Source organism: Sparus aurata, chromosome 8, assembly GCF_900880675.1.
Source record: "Sparus aurata chromosome 8, fSpaAur1.1, whole genome shotgun sequence".
In the NCBI taxonomy this organism is placed as follows: domain Eukaryota; kingdom Metazoa; phylum Chordata; class Actinopteri; order Spariformes; family Sparidae; genus Sparus; species Sparus aurata.
In genome coordinates this window covers 1234181-1260038 of record NC_044194.1, presented here as the reverse complement: position 1 = coordinate 1260038, position 25858 = coordinate 1234181, and the positions used below count along the sequence as shown (strand labels likewise).

At 45.7% G+C, this 25858-nt stretch overlaps 1 protein-coding gene across 1 annotated transcript in view; it reads left to right on the top strand.

Annotated features, from left to right (window-relative positions):
* Positions 1-22436, top strand: part of LOC115586534 (zinc finger protein 609-like) — a 39403-nt gene extending 16967 nt beyond the window's left edge. The window contains exons 2-9 of the mRNA XM_030425676.1: positions 3372-4220; positions 14899-15124; positions 16186-16273; positions 16561-18718; positions 19212-19593; positions 20486-20851; positions 20971-21049; positions 21573-22436. Coding sequence (XP_030281536.1) covers positions 3492-4220; positions 14899-15124; positions 16186-16273; positions 16561-18718; positions 19212-19593; positions 20486-20851; positions 20971-21044 — 4023 coding nt within the window. The 5' untranslated portion in view covers positions 3372-3491 and the 3' untranslated portion in view covers positions 21045-21049; positions 21573-22436. The remainder of the gene's footprint in view (positions 1-3371; positions 4221-14898; positions 15125-16185; positions 16274-16560; positions 18719-19211; positions 19594-20485; positions 20852-20970; positions 21050-21572) is intronic.
* Positions 22437-25858: the final 3422 nt, after the last annotated feature.

Below are 25858 nucleotides of genomic sequence, written 5' to 3'. Positions count from 1 at the left end.
CATATAGAAAATAATGTTTAAATGACTTTTTGTTGCAGTCTTAAGCTCCTTCTTGTGTTGTTACAGGGGAATACTTCAGCTATACCCTATTATGGAACATTTTACACATAGTAATACATTAACCTCCTCTTTTGTTGGACAGAACATTTTACTTGCATTGAACAGTTCTCCAGCAGACTAACTCTAAGAAGTGGATTCCCTCCCTTTTATGAAACATCCTTGCAGGACTCAGAATCAGATCTTTGTCTCTTTTTGAGCCAGAAAGATCTAAATTTGTTCAACAGTGGAAATCCCAGTCAGGCCTTAATCTAATCAGCTGTTCCTCGGATCAAAGCTCCCTGACAAGTGGATTTCATGGCGATGCGCTAATATGTTTTCAAATGATGTTGCTGACAGACCAACAGGCTCAGTGGTGGGTGGAAACATGCCCTCCTCAGGCGGAGAGATAATTTTGGCAGATGTTTGTGATTGTCAGAGTTACTGAAACAGATGCGGTGGGTGTGAATGATGGAGGCTAAAACAGATAAACTAAAGTAGAAGAGTTGTAATAAATACGACCAGTTCAGAATCCATCAAACACAACCAGGACCACAGACTGCTGTAGCACTGAAGCTGTCCTGATGAAAGGCTTCAGTCCAGCTCAGGGTGGATCAATGTCAAATACTAATGATAAGAAGGTTTCAGCTACAATAACAGATTTCTCTGCTGCTCTTATTAGTCTCTATTAAAGCCCAGTTATTGGTTGACGATCCTTTTGAAGAGTCTAAGTTTTTAGTTTATATTTTCTTCCACAGCGGCTTCAAAGAAAGATAAAACCTTTATGTAACCAGTTTAAGATGCAACTAATGATTATTTTCCACATCAGTTCATCTGTTGGTTATTTTCTCAGTTTGAGATTATTTGTTTATCTATAAAATGTTTGGAAATCTTGAAAATCATAAAAGCATGAGATTGTCACCTTTTAAGAAGCTACAACCAGCAAGAATTTGATAATTGTTGAATCAGTAGAGATCCAGAAACTGTTTTTATCTGACAGTTTTGCATCCTTATTGAAACTAATATTAAATTTGAAGTCATGTACTTAAATCTGCAGTCCAACCAATAGTTTATCATCTGTATTTGAGGTTTAAGACGAGGATTTAACGATATACGTTGTTTAATACACAACACAAACACAGTCTAATAATCCCTGAATGTTGGGGTTAAGTAAGTTCAAATAATATTTACCCAAAACTAAAATTACAAAGTTCAACATAGAATACCAGCCTTCAACAGTGAATAACAGGAGATAGAAAAGTTCAGTTTCTTGAATATGTTCAGAGTAAATCCTCTTCACAAAAAAATCGATTCTGTTGGAGTTTCCTCTGGTTCCAGTCAGCTGATCGTCTTCCTGCACAGAGGAGCATCACTCTGGGTACCGTATCACTCCCATCACGTGGCAGAGACGGGCTCTGTGGTGGAGTCAGTGACAGGAGGTGACGCTGCAGGCTAATGTTAGCTAGCAATGTTGTCTTTAAAGTACTTTTGATGCTTGTTTATTTTATTTTTGTTCCTTTGGACATGTGCTGGACACTTGTATCGCTAATACTACTTTTATATCTGATGGTCATCAGTCGTGTGAACCCTGCAGCTCTTAATATCGCTATTCATTTAATTGTCAGCATGGTATGATGAACTGCTGGAGCTGCTGAAGTGTCTTTGGGTTGGTGGGAAGGTATTCATTTTGGCAGTCAACACACACACACACACACACACAGTAACAGCTAACATTGTGTTGCTACCTGACGCCCACCTGCTGCAGTTTGAAATTAATCAGGAACAAATGAAATTTCAATCAAACCAGCTTCCACAACAACCATTCCGGCTCTCATAAGCACTTTCTCAGAGCAGAAGTTTAACATCTTGCGTTGTCTCGTTGCTTCACGCTGTGTTAATTAGAACCTCGATCAGCATCAGTGTCGAGTCAGTCTGGTTGTAGGCTGTTAACATTACAACCCAACCCCCTCCCATCCGCTCCCATGGCTCTGCCAACAGGCCTGTATTGTCAGAGGAGGTCAGGGGTCACGCTGCCTCATTCATATGATAAGTGGCCTAAAGGAGGCTTTAAGAGGAGGGATGCGTCTGCTGCCTCATGCTGCTTGTCGCAGAAAAAAGCCGGGGAAAAGGTTCGGAGTGAATGGCTGTGATCTCTCATCAATACAGCCTTTATGTTGGACTACTAAAGAGGGTGGAGGCGGTTTATTAGTCGTGTCTTCAGGAGACACACAACAGGAAGTGACAGACCAGCTCTCTCTCTGACCTGGTCACAACAAACGAGCCTTCAGAGCCTCCAGGACACTTTGATTCTGCAACAGCACGCTTCTCATCTTGCTTATTAATTTGAGTAACCAAAGTCAGGCTTATTTAGATCTTTTTCCTGAATTGTGTTTTGTTATAGAATGTGCAATTTTAAATATTGATATTCGGTATAATTGTGTCATAGTTGGCTGAAAGTCACATTTTCAACGTGCGTTTGAGAGACCTTCTGTGATCAGATGTCACTTATATACGCAAACAAACCCGTCCATCACTGAGACAAACAGACTCCATGTTTCTACAAGAAGACAGAAAGAAGTTCATGTAGAACATCTGCTGAATGAACAAGAAGGTCCAAATAATGCAGAATGAGTCAGAGACAGAGTTTCACAGAGTTTATAAAGTGTCTCCAACTCAACAACTCACTAAACTGACACATTTGTTAAGGGAGTCTGGGGACTTTCTCCACGGGGACAAAGAAGTAGCCTATATTGTTACTGTTTAGTGTCTTTGTAACATGTGACATGTTTAGATCAATAACATGTTTCTTCTTTCATAAATGGAGTGTAAATGGTGAAATCAGTGTAAACGGTGTGTTCAATGTGTTTTTCCTCACGCAGCGACTCCTCAATCAGACGATTTGTTAAGGAAGTCTGGTGATGTGTGGATACAAGTTCAGTGGTTGAATGAGTTGGAACAGACGTGAAGCACATGAGAATCAGACACTGTGTTGTCCTCCTGCCTGTTGTGGCTTTGAGATATAATCACAACAGCATGCACAACAAACAAACAACTGTTTGCATGGAAAAAGCTTTACCATAGTTCACAGACACAGTGTTGGGCAGTGTAGTTTGGTGTGTGGTTGCTATGGAAGCCTGACGTGTTTTCAGTGTTCGCTCTGTGTTTTGTCTGAATGTTTGAAGTCTTGTTATCAGCAGCAGGATTAGCACTGTCTGACTCTTACTCAGAGTTATCATTTATCAAAAACAGAATTGAGAGATTAATCAATAATGAAAATAATCATTTGTTTTTGTCCTCATTATTTCAGTCTGACCTGTTGTCTGTCCTGTGTGCAGGAAGCGATGTGGGGAGCAGGGTGGCGGCGCGGGGTCCAGCCCTGAGGAGGCGTCCTGCGGCTGGGAGGAGCGTGGCCCTCCTGTGGCCCTCCTGCGGCGCTCCGGGACGCTCCTACTAAGATGTCCCTCAGCAGCGGCCCTGCAGGCGGGAAAGGTGTGGACTCCAACGCGGTGGACACGTATGACAGTGGCGATGAGTGGGATATCGGTGTTGGCAATCTGATCATTGACCTAGACGCCGACTTGGAGAAGGACAAACTAGAGATGTCGAGCAGTAAGGAGGGAGGGGGCATGGCGGCCCCTCCCAGCGCTGTGGCTGCTTTACCTGATAATATTAAGTTTGTTAGTCCTGTAGCCGCTGCGCAGGGCAAAGAGAGCAAATCCAAATCCAAACGTAGTAAAAACTCTAAGGAGAGTGTTAAGGCCCCAGTCTCAGACGGAGCTAAGAAAGAGGTTCAGAGTCGGGCCCCCGGGGACCCTCCACCCCAGAACCCCAACTCTACCCCCACCAAGGGAACTGACAAGTCTAGTAAACCCTCTCGAACCCTCCCTGCTGTGAAAAAGGACAAAGATGGGGTGTCTGGGAAAAATAAAAAGGATAAGATGGAGGTTGTGGCCACAGGAGTGGTGAACACTGAGAAAGAGTCTGTGGCCCCCATCCTGCCATTAGGGGCCCCTCGCAGTGGCCCCTTTGAGGGCCAACAAAACCCTGAGTTGGCTGCAGCCGAGCAGCTCGGGAATATGGCACTGGACTCGGCAGGGATTGGCCAGCCTGTCGCCATGACAACAGAACAAGAGGAGGTGGACAACGGTGAATGCCGAAATCTGAAGAAAGTCGTCGGTGTGAAGGTAAGAGGAATCATGTTTTAATACTTCTTGCTCTGGTTGGTGCTGTGTGCCTTGCTAAAGGACACATGGGCACGTTTCTCAGAAAAATGTATAGTTCTAATGAATCACTTCGCCCATTTAGCTTGATTCAGCCTCTTTTAGTGTGTGTTGGTCTGAAGATCAGAACTGTGCTGGCTCTCTAACCAGGGCTCTCAAAGAGAGATGCTGATGTTAAGAGACACCTCTGCTCAAACGAAGAGCAAATAAGAAATATTTTGCTGGATCGGGGCTTTGAATCTGAATTATCAAGCTGGAGATGATCTCAAATAATCTGACAGATAACTGATCAGCCTTCTGAACTCTATCCATCAGGTCGAGGGGCTCGAAGAGACAGATTAAAACAATCAGATTAAATCCGATCAGACTGAAGCAGCAGCGGTGGGGAGTGTTAGGAGTGTCACTAAATACTGATAATTATAATGAGCATGATATCTAAGAATTTGATGTAGATATTAGGTAAATAATCCAGTGTCTCTTCAATCATTTTCCGTTCCTTTCCATTGCTGCCTCATCATAGCAGGTGGAGGTGATGATTTAAAGAGAAAGCAGGAGATGAAGAACGTTTGTGGAGTTGTCTGTTGTGGTTTAATGATGAATGTGGTTTCCCAGATGGAAGTGCAGGTTCAAGTTTGACTCTCAGCTGCACCGTGTTCAGCTTGTATCTCCTCTGCAGCTGCTGTTCGCCGCATCTTTCCTCATTTTCCTACCAAATTTAGCTCAGCGTTGAGGTTTGCAGCCCTGCCAAACGGTCCTGCTGGCCTGCAGCGATCAGCCCTCAGATCTGCTGTCTGTGATACAGCACAGTGGACGGCTGCTGCCAAGTTCCAGCACTTGAGTTCAGTTTCCTCCGTCCAGCTGGCCGACCTCCTCTGTCCATCATCCACATGTTACTGCCGTCACCTCTGGCCTGTCAGATACTAGCAGACAGTGACCCATCCGGCTGCTGGTGTCACAGTTTCTTGACCTCATAATGGTTTGGCCACTAAAACCTTGAAACTGTCATCTGTCGTGTTAGTTGATGGATCTGTTCTGGCTGTAATGGAAAAATGCTGCAACTCTTTCCTTGTTGCGTTACATCTCACCAAAACCTCATCGTCTGTGATTTTTAACGCATTGCAAGATTAAATTTCAAATGGAAAATATATCAGAATAATGTGCATCATCAATCAATTAGTGATTTCCTGCGTTTCCCAGAATGCCTTTCCATAACCCCAAGGTGAGGAATGTCATGCTGGTTATACGTTAGTTGTACAACAACAATTAGATCTATTGAGTAACGATCCATGTGAAAAGCAGCTTTTATGTAGTGTTTGCTAAAAAAGCACTGGTCCTTAATCGGGGTTAACACCGTGGTTCAACTGCTTCAGGTCAAAGGTCACAGTTTAACCTAAATCTGTCCGGGAGTGGAAAGCTGAAGAAGACATGACTATAAGAACATTCTGAACATGAGATGAACGGCAGAAACATTCTCTGTATTTAACATCACCGACTCTGTCCATCATTACAAACACACACAACACAGCAGAGGTGTGTTCATCAATAAAATGGACGACTGATTGGAGGCTGAGCCGGCTGTTGATTCAACGTCTAACAGCCTCTTGATTTCAGGTGAAATAAGTTGATGATTCATTGTTAGATCAGCTGTTGATTGGAGGTTAGCAGGCTGTCCGTTGAGGGTTAATCAGGCTTTAGATTCTCAGGGAAATGGTTGGTTGATCGAGCACTGATCCTCCTGTTAGGAGGTAATTTTCAGGTTAAACAAAGCCCGACATGACATCGCTGCTCCCCAGTGTCTTCGGATAATAAATTGGGGTTTTGCTGTAAAGTGTTAAAGCATCTTAATATGACACAGGCCAAGCTGCTGTCAGCTGATTGCTGGTTATGATCTCAGGATGGAGACATCTCAGAGTGAAGTGTTTCAGACTTTCTCTTGGAACCACTGCAGCCAAATTGGCCCAGTCAGGAGACAGAGTCTTTTTTTAACAGCACAGACAGAAACAGATGACACCACGAGGACTGAAACTCAGACTAAACACCGAGTTAAGATGTGGAAAAGGAGTGAAGTATTCTCTTCCTATTGGATTGTTTATAGACAGGATGATTACAGAGAGATGGTGGTGGGGAGGGGGCATCCTGTGGATAACTAAGATTGGACACAGACGTCACATCTGGATAATTCCAGCTGCTCCTTTGGTGCAAAATGTACAATCGGCAATTAACATCTAGTTTCAGTATTAGTCACTCTGAGTGTTCGTTAGTCTTCACCTGCACACTTCACTGTTTTTGCTGATCTCTGTGCTTGAAAGTGAAAGTGAAATGCTTAATAAAGCTTCTCTGAGGCGATGCCATGTAGTGCACAGCTAGCAAACACATGTTCAGTCAAACCTGGTGTGATACTCACTGTAATTAAATCAGATGAAATTGTGCGATTTCTTTGGATTCAAGTGAGATAAAGATGCGTGCCAGCCACAGCGTGCAATACCTTTTGAGATACAGATATCATCTAAGATTTTCATCTGATCACTAAGTGAAGTTAACATAACTAACCTGTAAGAAGTATCTGACACCATCCAGCTGAACTCACTGGTGTCCATCGATCATCTCAGGCTGCGGCTGACGGTCCACGTGGACTGTCAGTCCTTCAGCTGTGGCTTGGGCTTGTGGCTCAGTGGGTAGAGCGGGTCGTCTAGTGATCAGAAGGTCACCAGTTTGAATCCCGGCTCCCCCTAGTTGCATGTCGAAGTGTCCTTGAGCAAGATACTGAACCCCAAATTGCTCCTGATGAGCAGTTGGCGCCTTGCATGGCAGCCTCCGTCATCAGTGTATGAATGTGTGTGTGAATGGGTGAATGTGGCATGTGTTGTACAGCGCTTTGAGCTGTCGTTAGACTGGAAAAGCGCTATAAAAATGCAGACCATTTACCATTTACCATTCTTTAAAATCTTGAGATTAATTTGAGGACATTGATGGCTGGCCAGCTACTTGGTCATGCTAAACGGATTGTCAAATTATATTTGTCTGTTGTGAAGGATGCACACAATTATTGACTTTGAATCTTGCTAACATAACAGTAGCTGAGTAGTTTATCGGCCATTACAGCAGAACCTCTGAGGGTTGTAATAACTGTTGCAGCAATGATGTTGCACACAACAGAAGAAGCCGTGTTGCTGCTAGCATGCTGGTCTGCTCTGTGGTTGTCCACAACTAGCTCTGCCTCTGATCATTTAGCACCCCCGGCCCAGCTGCTGTCGGCATCAACAGAAAACCAACACAACTTATTTACCTTTGATGAAAACACAGGATGCCGGGCCTGTCAGTACAGTGTGCTTTAAATTGCACAAGGCAGAACTGAGTACATCAGATGAATAGGTAGACTGACAGTCTGCCTTGAACAATATGCATCCATGCTACATCATGAAATACAGCGAGAGAACAGAGTTATGTGATGTTACAGTGTACATCATCAGTGACCAGTAACGACAGCAGAACCAACAGAGAGCTGAAGTCTCAGTTTTTCTCATGGGATCTTATTTCAGAACATGTAGAAGAGAAACAAATAATGTTTTGATCCAGATTGAATTGTGCCATGAATCACCCATAAGATTAAGAGGAGAATGTTTTCCACTTGAGAAGGTCAGTTTGACATAAAACTAAAGAAATAGACGACACCACCAAACAAACAAAGCTGACGTGAACCTTGTGGAGCTGCTCCTGTGTTTTAACAGCTCACAGATGTGATCCACTTTCTTATTTCTATCTGTTTAATTCACAAACACCAGATGTGGGATTCATAGTACAATTCAAACAGGATCAAAAATGAATTTGTCTCACCCAGTTGACGACTGTACAGTTGTTGTTTTTCCATGAGGTTCACCAGAAGAGGCGAGACATCAGGGCTGTATAGAGAGGATGAGCAGGGAAGGAAAGAAGCGGAAACAAACCTGTTCTGTCAAAGTCTCTAACATAAAGAAGAACGTAAAGAAAGACTACAACGTTTGTTTCTTTCAGGTGGCATGAAAGCAGTCCTGTAGTCACCCGTCCCTTCATGAAGGTTATATTGTTCAGTTTGTGTTGGAGGTGTTTTGGGGTTTTTTTAAAGAGAGGAGAATCATATTGTGCTGCTGTTGTGTCGTGTTACACTGACGATGTTTACAGCCACCACAATTATATCCGTGATGGGAGGCTTCATGACAGAAACAGCACTGCTGTAATTGTCTGCATAAGTTTTAGATGGGTGTACCTAATAAACTAGCCACTGAGTATATATGAAGTACCAGTATGTCGTTGATAACCCAAATCGTATCAGGCTTTATGATTTCTTTGAGCCAGCCATATGAGATGAATGTGTGCGTGTGCACAGTTCTCCTGACGTTTGATTCAGTTCAGCCTTGTTGTTTCATCGGTGTATATTTTTGTAACTCTGACAATATACTGAATTATTTCTTTCCACTGCAGTTTAACTTTTCTTCTGCTAAAGCGACCGTCTAGCACCGGCCAAATACTGTAAAGTTCAGTGTGGAAGGTATGAAGAAGTGGCTGGTGCCCAGACTGAATCTCCACCTGCACATAAAACTCAGAGCACAGAGCAACAAGCTCGGCTCTCTGGGGTTCTCCCAAGGCTTTCTGGGAAACTGAAGTAGAGGAAGACGAGGCGGGCTGAGGGGAAAGTGCGTTCCCTGAAAAAGTAAATTAAAGCATCTCGAGAAGCTAACAGGCCCCCTGACACCTCAGTGTTCCTGGAAGTGTGTTGAACAGCGGGTCACATGTCTGGGCCCTGCAGCAGCTCCTGTCCAGTCACATGGTCCCTCAGCAGGAGGTGGACTACCTGCTCAGAATACATCAAACTGTCCTTTACAGCTTAACCTTTAGGAGGCTTCACGGTGAGTCTTTAAGTTCCCTAGAAGTCAAAACCCGCGTCTGCTTTCATGACAGCCCTGTTTCTCTCCTGTATGTCAGCATCAGGCCCAACTACAGCTAACCAGTCTCTTTGAAGGCATTCCTCATGGTTTTTGAGAGTCATTTCCTGTTAAACGATTAAATAACTTGGTGGTGTATTCTTATTCTGCTTGCCCTGTCCTTAATTTTTGTGATGCTAACATGGATGTATAGAGAGAACACAGCCAAAGAATTTTGTTGTGTTGAGAGTTTTCCTCTTGATTTCTGTAAAAACACAACAATATTCACTGATTGGACATTTCTGCTGGTTTTCCTTCTGATGTCATCCAGCTGCTCTGCAACAACTTTACTTGTTGCGAAAGCAGCCACCAACTGTGAACGCAGCCTCCGAAGTTCTCTGAGCATTTAAGTTAGCACTTCTGTTTGCTGACTTGGGGCCCTACGAGCCAAACCGTTCAGTAAACCACCCTGGTACTAAACTCCCTGTCGTCAAACTGGTCTGTCTTCTCTGAGGCCATGTTGTTCGGTGCTGGTCCGGCCCTGTTCACTGGGAGCTGCCAGTCTGGGCAGGGTCAACGAACCGCTCGCTCTGTGGTAAACGGTGTAAAGTGCGTTCATTGTTGTTGACTGCCGTAAATGCCAATCAGTGTTTTTACAGGAAACACGTAAATGTGCCAAAGCAAACAGCACTCCAGAAGCAGTTTGGTGAGAACTCGTGTGTCGAGCTCGTTCTTTCAGTTTGGTCTTTGGATTCATCTGGAGTTCAATCCCAGGTTTTATTGGAAATAAAGCCTTGTGAAACATTAAGGGTTCTTCTTTCTCTTTGAGATCACACCGTTATTCTAGAAGTAGGAGTCCTGGGCCTCCATCCAAAGGGAGAGAGAGAGAATCACTCTGTTCTCCCTCCCTCAGTCCCAGATGTTATTCCAGCGTCCCGTGGAGAAATAACTGCTAACCTGTTGTTCATTTCTAACATTCCTCAGAGTTTGTGTGAGAGCCGCCTGAGTGGAGGAGGACGGGGAGGGTTTCCAGGGTCATTGTGGATATGTTTTCTGTGGAGGTCCTTGAGGAAATTCCTTGGGTGTTTCAGGGAGGGCCTTGAGGGATATCTGGGTTGTTTGAGGAGTTTCCAGGTGTCCTTATCATCACATCTTCCCTCTGAAGGCCTCCGAGATATGTGAGCGTGTGAGAGTGAAGTATTCCTGACGAGGCGCTCTGGACTCGTGTGGCCGACACCTCCCACAGCTCCTGATAGAAATCATTTGTTGAGTGGTTCCGTTTATCTCCAAGGTCTCTCTCTCCCTGCTGAGACACTTTTCTGATGCACTCGTCTCCAGTTTTCACGGGTCGTCTGATCCTCAGCATGATATGTGGAAGGCGACATTCAGGGCAGGACGATGGAAATAATAGTCGGCTAAAAAGGCTCAGCTGATCCGGTTATATACACTTTTCCTGTATAGTTTTGTTACACAATGTAAGTCCCACATTTAGTCATTTTTAAGCTGCTTTTATGAAGCAGCAGAAACTTCCAGAGATTTAGTTGGACGTGATGAACGCTAACTAACAAATGAAAATAAAGAATCGTTGCAGGAATAAATCCCCCTTTATGTTCTAAGTGGTTTTCTTGTTGGAGCTGCTGTCACAAAGACAACTGGCTTGTTTCTGTCTTCTGTCTCTGTTCTCAAACATCCTTTGCATTGCTTTAACCCATCTGAAACTTACAAACTTCCTACATTTTGTTAAAATCTGCAGATGGCAGAAATGAAGAAGAAATGAAACTGTAATATAAACTGCTGTCTGAAAAAAAGAATTAAAAACCAACAGTAATGGATCGCCGTTAGCTTTGTGTTGCTGAGGTGACCGCGGGCCTGGTGGCAGACAGAATGGTCCAGTGATGGCGAGTTTATAGCAGACCAGTGTGAGCGCTGATGGCTTCATTACTCTACGCCTATTACATTGTGCAATCAACATTTAACTCATAATGATGCACTGAAGCAACAAAACGTTCCTCCGCCCCATTATAAACAGTCACCAACGTTGTAAAATGAACCGTAGTTATTTCAGCACAGTGTCTCATTGTTTGTCCTGATGACGCAACAAGAGTTTAACACCCATCCAAGTGTTAGAAACTGCCTTGAGCAGCCTTGAGCAGCCTTGAAAAGCCTTGAGCAGCCACCTGGAAGGAAAAAAATGAAAGAGACTTTAATCTGTTGAAGCCCGGCAGCCTGGTGTGACCTCACCCACTCCACTCGTCTATTAAACAACGCATTAAACAAGCATCAACTCTCTGCCTGCATCTGAGACACGCAGAGGGAGAGAGAGTCTGAAGTGCTGATCAGTATCACTAATCTCTCTCGCAGTGAGTGAGTGACCTTGAAAGGAATGTGGCTTGTTGTTGTAATGAATACCTCCGACTGAATGGAGAGCAGGAGGCGGAGGAGGAGGCGGAGGAGTGGGGGCCGGTGTTTCCCAGCCCAGGAGGAATCGTATTGGAGCTCTGAGTGTGTGCGTTGGTTCGAACTCTGCAGCCAATGGCGGAGGTGTAACCCGGAGCCCTCCCCGCTCTGAGAGGAGGTCGAGGATGTGTGTGAGCGAGCTGGTTGGTGGGTTTTTTCTGCTCTTCACGGGGGTTTCCCAGCATTCCAGGCAGCCATGTTTTTTTAATTCTCAAAGAGGAGAAGAACTGCGGCTTGAGGGCTGGTTTCAACAGCCTATTAACCAGTCAGTAAACCAGTAAGCTGCACACCCAGCGCCTGGCAGTCTTCATCATGTTCCCCAGGTCTGCTGACAGAACGGCTGCAGTGTGTCACAGCCTGTTGAAACAAGGTAACTCATGCATTTACCTGAAGAAGAGATGATCTGACAGAGAGATGATCCTCGTCTTGATTGATTCTGATTCATGACGAGCACCATTTGTTTGTCGTTATGTGGGATTTCTAAGTTGGACCACGAGACAGAATTACACTCACATGCTGCTGTAGGCTGAGTTAAAATTAAACCATGAGGACAGATGAACACACAGCTTCAGGCTTCATATGGCCAAGAACTGAGAGAGCTGTAGTTTGTATTTATTCAGTAAAACTAGTTTTAAAACAACTAGTGTGTCTTAACTAATGTGCTCGTTCAACTTTGATTTGCTGTTTTTTTGTTTTGTTTCTGTTTAATATTTGTGAATGTTTCATGTTGAGGTCTTGAACGCGGCTCTGGGAAAAAGTAGTAGATGTTTTTTATTATTTCTTGACTGAACTATAACTGCGGAAATGATGGAAATTAACAGCTGAATCCCATTTTCCAATTCTTACTCACTTCCCCTCAGAGCAGAGTTATAAGGGGTAGCAGTGTTTCACACACAGACTTTACTAAAGTTTATTTAGCGACACATCAAGCATTTTGTACTTTGATTTATTTTGTCTGAGAGACAACACCGTCCGTGGTGCGCTTTCAGAGACTGATAGAAAAACAAGGAGCTAATCAGCTCATTTGGACAGCAAACAAAAAATATGTTGTTTTATTGCAGCTGAGGGGAAACACGGTCAGGTTAAACAATAGAACGTCCAACAACAGAAATGTAAATTCCAAATGGAGTATAAGATGCATAAAGGAAAACTACAATTATAGAAATGAAATAATAATATCTGCATCATATGGCGAGGGCGTCCCACAGCTTGCAAGTGTATTTATACCCTCCCCTTAATGAAGAGATCCTCCAGAGTGGAGAGCTTGACTGCTAGAAGACTTCCTTTAACTCTCAGGACACACAAACCCCCCTCAGGTGTCTGCGAGCTGTCAGTGGCTGCTCAGGTGTCGCCCTTCCTCCCATCTCTTTGGCTTTGTCTCCCTGCTTCTGTCTCATGGCAGCGATTGTGTAGGAGGACATGTTCTCTGTTCATGTAACACTCGCTGTGTCTCACTTCCTGGTAGTCTGTCGGGTCAGGCAGGTGCAGACAGGAAGTGTCCAGACGAGGCTTCAGGGCAACATGAGTGTTGTTTTCATAGTCACCCAGGTAGCCGGAGGTGTGATTAATGCAGTTCTAAAATAAAAACACTAACAGCTGAACTGTTTTCAGCCAAATAAGCAGTTTGAAAGTGACGCCTCGTCACTTTCAAACTGCTTATTTGGCTGAAAACAGTTCAGCTGTTACTATTTTTATTAGAGAAATACTTAAAATGATTCATCAGTCATTAGAATTGTTGATACTTTGTTCATTAGATTTATCAATCATCATTTTAGCTCCAATGTTCCATAATTACTGTCTTGGTGTTCCAGACGACAGCTGTCTCTGTCACACTGGTTGTTTGGAGATTAATTAACACCACATTTTATAACTGATTATTTATTATAATCTGCAGTTCTGATCAGCAGCAATCCTGAATATTCATCAATGATTTAGTCATCAGAAAACAAGTTTTACAACTGATTATTCAGCTAATAAATTAATAAAGAATTAACTATTCTCTGTTTTATTTTTAAATATCTTTGAGTTGGACAAAGACACTGTGAAGGCGTCTGCGGGATATTTGATGGATTTTCTGTCACACGTCTTTCTTCTTAATTATTCAGATAATCTAAATATTATTTAGACGCACATTTACAGGAAAGAGCGAACAGCATCATCATCATTGTTTGATTTTCTGTTGGAAACTCTGAGAGATATTCAGCACAAGTTCCCCAGTTTTCCGTCTCTGAGTGTCTCCTGAGGATCAGAGTCGACCTGCCGGGTTAAATGAGCCCACTCTGACCTTTGACCTCACGATCTGAAGGAGGAGGAGGAGGTCGACAGGTCCGTCTAGCTGCTCTCAGATCTCCTCCCGTCTCCTGATGCGGAGGCAGTTTGGGAGTGTTGCCACGGTGACGGCTCACACCTTCCCAGTGCTCCCTGCTCTGCCCCCACACCAGCTGCTTCACTCCTCCCTTCGTCATCATCCTCCTCCTCCTCTTCTTCTTTGTCCTCCTCCTCCTCTTCTTCTTCTTTGTCCTCCTCTCTCCTCTTCCTCTCCATTCACAGACCCTCCTCTGGTTTCTCTTTTAAGGAATTCGCCTCAGTCTTTTGGTGTTTAACAATAAAAGTGATAGGAACAACAAAAATCAGGCAGGAAAAACCTCGTGAGTCATGAAAATAGAATATACATTCACAATAAAAATATCAAAATTATTAATTGAGAAAAGTTCTATCTCTGGAACTTATGCTTTTTAAATTAACCCAGTCACAAAATGTAAACCCAGTCATCCTCTCCTCCTCCTGATGATGTAAAGTCAGGTGAGTTCCACAGAACAGTTCTGGAGCTTCACAGTAAAACAGAGTTGCAGCATTCTGCTAAACAATTGAAGCAGCTGAGACTTGATCACAGTCTGCAGAAGCGCTGAGATCCCAAATTGATTTTAAAAGACTTTTTTTTTTTACAACCTTTTTAAGGCTGAAATCTTCACTGTAGCTGCTACGTTATGGCATACACGTCTGAAATGTGCATACTGTCTTTTCAAATCTTGAAGGTCGTGGAGCTTTACGTGGAGACGATATTTTAGTTTGATGCTTCTGTTGGCCACTGGACGAAATAACAGCACCTCTGATTCCAGCACACTGAATCAGATGAATGAATGAACGAATGTGTATGAGATGAATGAATGTTTCTGGGGTGTAAGATAGTGAAAGCAGACGAGTGCGCCTTCGTTCCGGCTGCTGTGCGTTCTGCTCTCTCGTGTGTTCCCAGATCAGTCAGTCTCTCCTCTGTGTCTCTCCAACAGATGGAGTCTCCGGTCTCCACCCCTGCTCCTCCTCCCCTCCACCTCCTCGCTCCCATCACCAGCAGTGACATCTCGTCTCCCTGCGAGCAGATCATGGTGCGCACGCGCTCAGTAGCGGTGAACACGGCGGATGCTGCACTGGCGACCGAGCCGGAGTGCCTGGGACCCTGTGAGCCAGGCACCAGCGTCAACCTGGAGGGCATCGTGTGGCAGGAGACTGAGGACGGTGAGAATAATGCTCAATAACAGTCTGCAGTGATGGAATGTAACTAAGAGCAATGTAGTGTAGCCGTAGTATAGAAATGTTTAAGGGAATAAAAACACAAATGTCTTCCTTTCGGTCACACGACCAACTCACCCCTGAAGAGGGTCAAAAATACAAAGCAAAATTATTTTTGTAAACCAGATGTTCACCCATAATTCAGTGCGAGCGAGTGATGTTGCAACATTAAACAATTAAACAATAAACACTTTATTGTCTAGCTGAGACCTGAACATCAACAGTAGTACACCGTCATTTTTTACAACAAATAATTATGCTTCAAGCTCCCATTTATGTTTCTGTCTCCGCTCCGACTCCGAGTCATTTCCACACCACTGCTACATTATGAACGTAGGACTTGTGTCACTGCCATGTCTGAACCAAACTTTAGGGACCCGACTGTGGAAACGCTGCTGACTGTTTCACTGCAGTCACAACATGTGATGTCAAACAAGACATCACAGTGGGAGAAAACCCAGAATCCAGACCGCTGCTTTGTGTTCATGGTCTTTTTGAAGCCCGTCTCCATATGAGAGACGATCCCGGCTGGCAGGCTGCCTCGTTCTGGCCCTGTGGGCACCATCACCTGTCGGCACACACACACACACACACACACACACACACACAGTCTGAGCGGCCTGTGGCAGGCGTTGAAGAGACAAAGTGGAGGTGGCGGACCTCTGCTCTCTCTGGCAGGAAGCTGTTAACACATCAGCTGCACGCTGAGCTGTTTCTGCTGCTGGACACTTTGATCTGCTCCTCTGAGGGGCAAGTTCTGATAAAATACTCAGTTTCTCTCTGCAATTAGTCACACTAATAGTGAATCATTGATGTGACTCCACCTCAGGAACCTGCTGGGTGCAGTGTTTGGATAAAACCATTCGACATCTGCTTCCCTGTAGGGAAGGACGTCTCATCTTTCTCCTGCTGCAGAAACACTTTCTGTGACTCTCAGTTCAGATTGTGTTCTCTCCGATCTATACTATCTGTACAGTGTAGTTAACTGTCTGTCTGTCTGTCTGTAGGCATGCTGGTTGTTAACGTCACCTGGAGGAACAAGACGTATGTTGGGACCCTGCTGGACTGCACAAGACATGACTGGGCTCCTCCGAGGTGAGCACACTCTGCATTCACTGAAACATACGTGGACTTATTCTGTCAGTGCATCACTGAAACATGCAGAAATTGGACTGTATGTTGAGTGTTGGAGAGAGAACCAGATTTGAGGAGCCTTTTTTCAAGTGAATCAAACAGCGATGTGTTTTCTTGCTGTCATACTTTCTAAAATTAATCTGGATTAATTATTAAACGTATTTGAACCGTCTGAACATGCTTTTATTAACTGAATCATGTTTAACCAGCGTCTGTTCGTGTCTCACTAACATTCTGTGTGTCTTCAGGTTCTGTGAGTCTCCCACCAGTGACGTGGAGATGCGGAGTGGCCGTGGTCGGGGAAAGAGGATGCGTCCCAGCAGCAACACTCCATTGAACGACAACAGCAACTCCTCAGACAACAAAGGCAGCGGCAGCAGCAAGACACGCGGCGCCGCTGCCAACAGCAAAGGTCGGCGAGGCAGTCAGACGGCCGGCGGCGCCGAGGACGTCAAGGCCAGTCCTTCCTCTGCTAAGAGGAAGACCAAACCTGCCTCTGATATGGAGCCCACCTCCAGCTCAGAGGACACCAAGGCTTCAAAGCGAATGAGGACTAATTCCACAGGTGCTGCTCTCCCCCTCCCCGGAGGTAAATCTGACCCCCTGCCCCCTCCACAGCTGGATCGGACCTGCCCCTCCCCCGTGCTCATAGACTGTCCACACCCCAATTGCAACAAGAAGTACAAGCACATCAACGGGCTGAAGTACCACCAGGCTCGAGCCCATAACGACCACGACGTCCGGTTGGACCAGGATGGCGACAGTGAATATGGAGATGAACCCGCCCTCCACCCTGACCCTGCCTCCTGCAATGGTGCCGCCATCTCCCCCGCCCGCTCCACTACACCGAAAGGACGGGGGTTTGACGCCCCATCCCCCTCACCAGGCAAACTGACGTCAAAGGGGAAGAAGAAGGCGGGTGAGGCTGAGCCCGAGGTGACGGATGGCGGCGAGGAGGGAGCGTGTTTGACTGACGAAGCCAGTAACGATGGGATGGACGACAGAAAGGCCAAGAAGATGGCAGCCGGAGGAAAGCCTGAAAAACTGACCCAGAAAGGCCTGAAGCCGGCCCGACCTGTGGCCCCCGCCGCCCCCAGCGCCCCCTCGCCCTACGCCCTGCAGGCGTCCTCTCCTGCTCTGGGCTCAGTGGTTCAGTCTGTCCCCAAGAGCCCTCAGCTGAAGACCATCCAACCTAAACCCCCTCCACTGGCTGACCCCGCCTCCAGCCCCACCCTCCCCAAGGACAAGAAGAAGAAGGACAAGAAGAAGCGGGAGGGAGGGAAGGAGGGGGACAGTCCGAAGTCGATGGGTAAGGGAGGGAGGCCAGAGGAGGGGAAGAGCCCATACTCTGACTCGTCTGACCCTTTGCTCAATGGCTCCTCAGAAGCTCATCAGAGCCGGCTGGCTAGCATCAAGGCCGAGGCTGACAAGGTGTACAGCTTCTCAGATAACGCTCCCAGCCCATCCATTGGCGTGGCCAGCAGGATCGAGGCCGGCCTCGGGCCCCCACACCTCAACCAAAATGGAGCCGACAACGCGTCTGTCAAAACCAGCAGCCCCGCCTACTCCGACATCTCTGACGCCGGAGAGGACGGAGAGGGGAAGGCGGAGGGGGTGAAGGTCAAGACTGAGCCTGACCAGGGGGCTCGTGAAGGAGCCAAGAAGGCACTGTTCCCGCCGCAGGCTCCCAGCAAGGAATCGCCCTACTACCCCAACTACGATTCCTACTACTCTCCCAACTACCCCAACCCCAGCCCAGGAGCAGCACCCACAGCGCCACCTCACGTGGAAGGAGCTCAGGTGAAGGTGAAGAAGGAGGAGGAGCAGCCAGAGGTGGGGGAGGAGCTCAAACTAAAGGTGGAGCCCCAAGAGGAGAGGAAGGTGGAGCCAGGACTTCAGCAGCCGTCAGTCATCCAGCAGCGCTCCAACATGTACACCCAGCCTCTGTACTACAATCAGTACTACGTCCCCCCCTACTCCTACTCACCCGACCAAGCCTACCACGCCCACCTGCTGGCCTCTAACCCCGCCTACCGCCAGCAGTACGAGGAGAGGCAGCGGCATGCCGACAAGAAGGCTGAGTGCAAAGAGCGGGAAGCTAGTGGGAAAGAGGAGTGGAAGCAGAAGGCCTCGGTGCCGCCCACCCTGTCCAGAGCCCCCAGCCTCACAGACTTGGGCGCTAAGGGGGTGTTGAACCCAGCAAAGCCCAAAGAGCCCCCACAAGCCACCGAACAGGCCAAGTCGGTCATCATGTCGAAGGGAGAGGACCCCAAGGCCCTCACCGCCCAGCCTGAGGGTCTAAAGATGAAGCTGAGTGAAGCAGGGCATCATGGGAAAGAGGAGCCCAAGCCAGGGGTGGAGTCCAGCAGGCCGACAGGTGTAGAACCCGCCTTGTGGTACAGACAGGTAACTGTTGAACTGTTGAAAACATGAGTAGTGTGAAGTGTGTTCTTAAAGCCACATTGTGTAGAAATGTCTTGTGATTTAGCACAACCCAGCTGTCAAATACAAATCCCAGTTTCCTGTGACTGTCAGAGGGAAGTTAATGTTACCTGCTAACTACAAACAAACTCTGTGTGTCATAGCGATGTTGTATCTTGACATAAACATCTACACTCAGACATTTCTACCATTCAGCAGTCAGTTTGTACAACCTCCTCCCAGAAACATTCCTCGTGGCGCTCCGAGCAGTTAGCTAGCGGAGCTAACGTGTAGCTTGTTGCTGTAACGCGTCACGCTGTGATCCTGCCTGAGACAGAGACGCCGTTCTCCCGGTTACAAGTCACATAATGTTCCTTTAGATCTCTTCAGTGAAATGAGAAAAGAATCACGAGTCTCTGCTCATTGTAAGATATTACGACTGTCTGCTGTCTTTACGAACACTTCTTCTTCTCTGCAGGAGCCGGACTCGCGCTTGTGGCCCTACGTTTACCCCAACAAATACTCAGAAGCTCCTAAACCGCAGGAGGAGGACAGGTGGAAGGATGAGAGGGAGAGGGAGCGCGACAGGAAAGGGAAGGAGGAGCGGCAGCGGCCAAAGGAGGGCCTCCTGAAAGAGGAGGTGAAGGAAGGAGCGGAGGGCAGAACTCAGGTGCCTCCAGAGGAGCACCGGGGAGGAGGGAAGGAGGCCCGCCCACCCCACATGCAGTTCTCCTCCCCCCTGGCCCAGCACCAGGGCTACATGCCCTACATGCACGGACCCTACGCCTACAGCCACGGCTACGAGCCCAGCCACCCCGGCTACAGAGGCATGCCCTCCGTCATGATGCAGAACTACCCCGGTAAGAAGCAGACGCATCAGAGGTCCAACAGAACCACTGAACAAACAAAGGGATAGTTCAACATTATGGGAAATGTGCTTTCTTTTCTTTTTCTGGAGAGTGAGATGTTCAGATTTTAGAGTTGGAGTCAGGATTTGGCTAACTTAGCTTAGCATGAATGTTTGAGGCAGGAGGTAAAGAGTTTAAAGTAAACTCTGAACATGTAAAAGATCTTTTTAACAGCTCAGATCTCTGGTTGAATCTCTGCGTTCAGAGGAGCTATAAAGTTCCAGCACACATCACCTCCTAAAATGATTTATGCTTCCACTTTATTTTAGATGTACATTTTAAGGTGTGATTTGTAAGACTTGGACAGAATTTTAATTTCAAACATTCAATAGATGAACAAACATTATGAACAGAGAAGAAGCAGCAGCGGTGCTGATGTTCTGTCAGAGACAAACAGTAAACGTGTGGACTTCTGACAGCATCTCTCTGTGTTCAGTTCATGGATGTGAACAAAATCTATAACAAACATCTTCAAAAAGGAGTTATCAAAAATTCAGGGTCATTAAGGCTTGTGTGGTTTTTTTTAACCAAACATATCCTCAGACACTGTATAGTTGCATGTTTAGTGTAACGATGCTTCTGTCTGTGAAAACCACAGCAGGACAGAAACCAAACAGACCTCCAGACTGTGAGACTGGATTTCATTTGTGTCAGCTGGTTCTGAATGATTCCAAAGTTTTATGAAAAGGCTCAAGATCAGTTCTGTGTTCAGATGTCAGAGTGCTGCGGCTGAATGGACAGACGACAGTCAGGTTACATGAACATCATATTAGTCAGACTGTTGAAGCAGAGGATGAGCGTGGATGCTGTGTCAGCTGTAGTTGAGACGTGTCTCTGTCCTCAGGCTCGTACCTGCCGGCTGGTTACTCCTTCCCCTCGTACGGAGGGAAGGTGGCGGGGGAGGAGGGAGAGAAGGCGTCCAGGTCCAGTCCCACGGTGAAGCCGCCCAGTGAGGCCAAAGCTCTGGACCTGCTGCAGCAGCACGCCAGCCAGTACAAGAGCAAATCCCCGTCCATCCAAGACAACAAGACCCCGCATGAGAGGGAGAGGGACCGAGAGAGAGACCGGGACAGAGACCGGGAGCGAGAGAGAGACCGGGAGAGAGAAGGCGACAGGCCGCGATCCTCGCCGTCCCAACGCATCCTGCCGTCCCATCATCACCTGGGCTACCCGCTGCTGCCGGGACAGTACGACCTGTCGTACGCCTCAGGTGAGACTCACACACACACTCAGCAAGAACAGAGACACACAAATGTTGCTTCAGTCATCGAACATCCAACAACGTTTCAGCCATGTTGGATCCGTCTGATGTCCGTCTGTCTCTCACAGGCCTCTCCTCCTCAGCCATAGTCGCCAGTCAGCAAGCGTCCGCCCCGTCCATGTACCCCCCCGCACGGAGGTGAGAACGGTAAGAGACGCGCGCACACACACACACACACACACACACACACACACACACACACACACACACACACACACACACGCGCTCACTCTGATGACCTCCTCTATATTCATAACATTGTGTTTTCCTCTTTTGATGGTTTAAATCGTTTATAACTAAACTTTGGCGTCATTTCTGAAGCACAGTCACATTTGTACTCACAAAGATAAACACACACACACACACACACACACCTGTCTAATCTGTCCACTGTAGTGAATTTATATCAAGTCTGCAGCGCCACCTAGTGGTCAGACATGAGCGCTGACATTTTTCTGTAAAGGAATAAAATGAATAAAGTGTTGTGGAAAGTTTACGTTAATTAATGAATGAATGAATTAAAGCCTGAACTCTGTGAGGTCAAAGGTCAGGACAGTGATTGTTCAGCATCAGAGTTTAAAGTTAATGACTGGATTATTTTTGGGTGAACTGTTCCTTTAAATAACTGAATTTGAATCTGGATCAATGATGTCCTCTCACCTGTCTGCAGGCACACCTGATTGGCTGACCTCCACCCCGCCCGGAGTCATGTGACCAGATCACATGAGGAAGCATTTCTGTTTCAACATCAGTTCAATGGTGTTTGTGTACGTTTGATTTCTCTGCCTGGACGTCCAGCCAGCTGCGCCGCCCCTCGCTGGACTGCTGAGGCTTCAGGAGGACTGAAGGCCTGATACTGGGCCCACTGGTCCTGCTGCTTCCAGACGGTACCATGGTGCTCGGGTGGGTGGGCAGCGGAGGCTGTGGACAAAGAGGACGTGGTGGGTGGAGACACGATGAGATGCCGCTGTTGTTGTTTGGAGGCAGGCGAGTCGGACAGTTCAGGGCGGCAGGAGGGAGCGTTCAGAGTCATGACGGCTTCCTGCTGCAGTTGAGGCAGTCGGGGGGGCAGTCACTTCCTGTTTGCCGAGCCTTCGGTTGCATGGCACCCTTCTGTGACGCCAGACTTTATCCACACTGACCTCTGACCTCTCTGAGAACCAGCGGCTCGGCCCTGAACGCCACAGGACGTCGTCACGCTTTGACCTGGAAGTACCTCAGCTTCACAGGAAATAAAAATACTGTGGGCGGAGGAGGACGGACCAATCGGAGGACAGCGTTCGGACTGATGCTGCATCCTCAGGCTGACGGGCGGCGTCAGACTCCTCCTCCTCCTCAGTGTGTAGCTGTACTGTACTCTGTGTATGTATGTATGTGTGTGTGCGTGTGTGTGTAAATACTGTACAGAGGAATTATTTTAAAGAGCCTGTTGGATGCTGTTCGATTTCCTACTCTTCTTTTTGTCTGGTAGCCTCTGCCTCTGTTTTTCTACTGTTGTTGATCTGATATTAAACCTGTAGCTGGTGGAACGGCGCCCAAGCTCAGTGTCGTCATTCATTCCCCCAAATATGTTGAAATAAACCAACAACAACAGGATGGAGCGAAGGTCATCCAGTCCTCCAGATAAAAAATAAAATACTCTGAAACATCATTAAAACTTTGCTGAATGAGCTAAAAGAAGTCCCTGTTTGCAGTGTACATGACGATGTGCAGCCGACTGTCACTGGATTACTTTGATACTGAGGGAGACTTAAAAACAGGATTTTTCTCAGGCAGGTTCTGCTCATGAAAGCAGCATCAGAAAACAAAGTGGCTCCATACAGGGTGAACTGTTCCTCTTCTGTTGAAGCTGGTAGATGAGCAGCTGATGGAGGTGTTCTCAGTTCAGCCACCAGACGGCACCAAAGCTTTACAGACTTCACAAGAAGGGAAGCGAGTTTAAAGAAAGATGTTTTACAGAGTTCTAAGTTTTAGAATCTAAATGTCACGATTAGACACGGTCGTCTGACATGGTTCCAGTTTCTCCAGAAGATTTCTGGAAAGATGATACTACGTTTCATTTCATGTATTTATTGTGTTTTTATTTATAAATGTATCTATGTTTTATGTTGTAAAATGCAACAGGAAAAGAAAACAGAAATAAATACATAAATAAATAAACTTTAGAAGAAATAAATGAAATTGAACATTAAGTAGGAGGATTAATACAAATGGTAACAATCAAATATTTTTACCTTTACTGTTAATATTGTTTGTGGTGCATTTAATAGAATATAATGTGTTTATTATTTATCTATTTAGTTCTCCATACTTTTGGTCCTAAAGCTGGAATATATGTAATTTATATGTAATAGATGAAACTATTAGATCAACACAGAAAATAAACAGCCGTCTCCTTCATAATTAAAATTCACTTAATTCACATGATTTACACTGATCGATGTGATCGGAGCCTCGGTACACCTTCATCACCTGATAGATGGCAGTAAAATGCAGTGATGGAAAGTAACTAAGTATTTACTCAAGTACATTTTGAGGTACCTGTACTTTACTGGTGTATTTACATTTTCACTTTATACACCAATCAGGCAAAACACTGTGACCACTGACAGGTGAAGTGAACGACACTGATCATCTCTTCATCATGGCAGCTGTTAGTTGATGTGTTAGAAGCAGGAAAAATGGTCGTGTGAGGATCTGAGTGAGACGAGGGACAAACTGTGATGGTTAGATGACTGGGTCAGAACATCTCCAGAACCGCAGCACTTGTGGGGTGTTCCCGGTCTGCAGTGTTCAGTATCTATCAAAAGTGGCCCAAGGAAGGAACCGTGGTGAACCAGCGACTGGGTCATTGAAGCACGTGAGGAGCCACGGCTGGCCCGCGTGGTCCGATCTAACAGACAAGCTACTGTTGCGTCACAGTTTGTTGCGTTTGGGGCTGCATGGCCTCAGACCGGTCAGGGTGCCCATGCTGACCCCTGTCCACTGCCGAAAGCACCAACTATGGGCACATGAGCATCAGAACTGGACCACAGAGCAATGGAAGAAGGTGGCCCGGTCTGATGGATCACGCTGTCTTTTACATCAGGTGGATGGCTGGGTGCATGTGCATCGCTTACCTGGGGAACACCTGTCACCAGGATGCACTATGGGAAGAGGGCAAGCTGGCGGATGCAGTGTGATGCTTTGGGCAAAGTTCTGCTGGGAAACCTCGAGTCCTGCCCGTAAATAACCGATGAAGAAGATTAAAGTTGAATTAAACAAATCAGTTTCTGTGTGTTTTGCATTTTTTTTTAGCTCAATCTAAAACCAGCAAATTCTACTTAAGGACATTGTTATTTAAAAATGATTCAGAATTTATACTTTCTACTTCAACCAGACTATAGTTGGTGTCCTTATCTTGACCCAAGAGATGAGAAGAAATACAGGTGGCTGAAATTTGAAGATGCTGAAAAGCTTTAAAACTTTAGAGTTTAAAATGTTAATTTTTTCAATCATTTAAACTTTTGGCCTTGTTCTGGCTCCATTAATTTGTTAGTGTAGTTCGATGCATGTTTTACGACAAGACAATACACATACAGGTCCAATAATAATATCTTCACATACATTTTGCAAAAAGAGGAAATTCCTGCTCACAGAATTTGTGCCATGTTAGACGGTTCATCTCTGAATTGCAGTGAGGTGTACAAAATGTCTCCAGGTGATTCCAGCTTAGCTTCTCCAGTCACTGACCTTTGACCTTCCTACTAACCTCTTCGCCTGTTAGCTCCTCTTGTTTTCACGCCCATCACATTTTAATGTAACGTCCTCGCTCATCGCCCCCAACACACGCTGCATACACCAACAGGTAAACTGACGGGTGATTTGGGTGTTTTACATGTATTCTGGTGTCTCACTGCACTCGTCCTTGCAATTGTAACGGGCATTTATGATATTTCCGACAGCATTTGAATGCAGCATCAGCAGCCAATGAGCATCCAACAAAGAAGTGGGCTGGCATAGATTTGACTAGGTATGACTAGAGTCCTAAAGAGTCTCTTTTTAGGACTCTAGATATGACATGTATATAATTCTATGGGAGCTGGAACACGGACGGATTAAATTCATCTGCTGAAACCAGATTTGTTCATCTCATCCAGCTAGAGATCCACCTGTCCAGTTTTTCCCAGAATTGTTCTCTTTATTAACAGCTCCACAACAAACATAACATGATAAGATATTAACATTTTCTTATTTATGACTGATCAGAATATCACGTCACTGACCTCCTCATGCAATAAGAATCAGAATTCCTTTATTGGTCCTGCAAACGGGGAGATCTGCGTGTCACAACAGCCTAATCAATAAACATTAATAAAAGTACAAAATAAACAATATATAATAAAAAGGTAAGAAATAGATTCTTACATACCTATGCCCCTTTCTGTGACATCATCCCCATGAAGTCATAATTCACATTTAATTTAATTAATTTTATGGTAAAAGTACAGAACAGAAATCAATAACACTTGAGCTGAGGTGTCCAAATTACCTGAATGCACCTGATTACAATATTAAAGTAATGTAACTTGATTACATTCAGTTAGTTTTGGATTAATAACAAATGAAGACCAGATCAATTAAATATCAATTTAAAAAAGTAGCTTTTTGTGTATCCTGTTAACAAGTGTTTCTCTGTGTTTGTTCTATTAATTTTTAACTTAACTTTTGACAAGAGAAGTTACAGTAAATATGATGAAGTTGAGTTTCTCCGGCAGGGATTCGAACTCAGGATAAAAGCAACTCTGTGAACACTGAACTCCTCCTCTACCGACTGAGCTAAACAGATTTGAATGACAGAAGAGTTCTCTGGTTGGAATGATGTAAACCACGTCAAATAAGTCCAGCCCACAGATTTTCCTGACGAATCCAGGTGGTGCACACCAAAAGGGGCGGTCTCGCTCGTTTCCCGCGTGA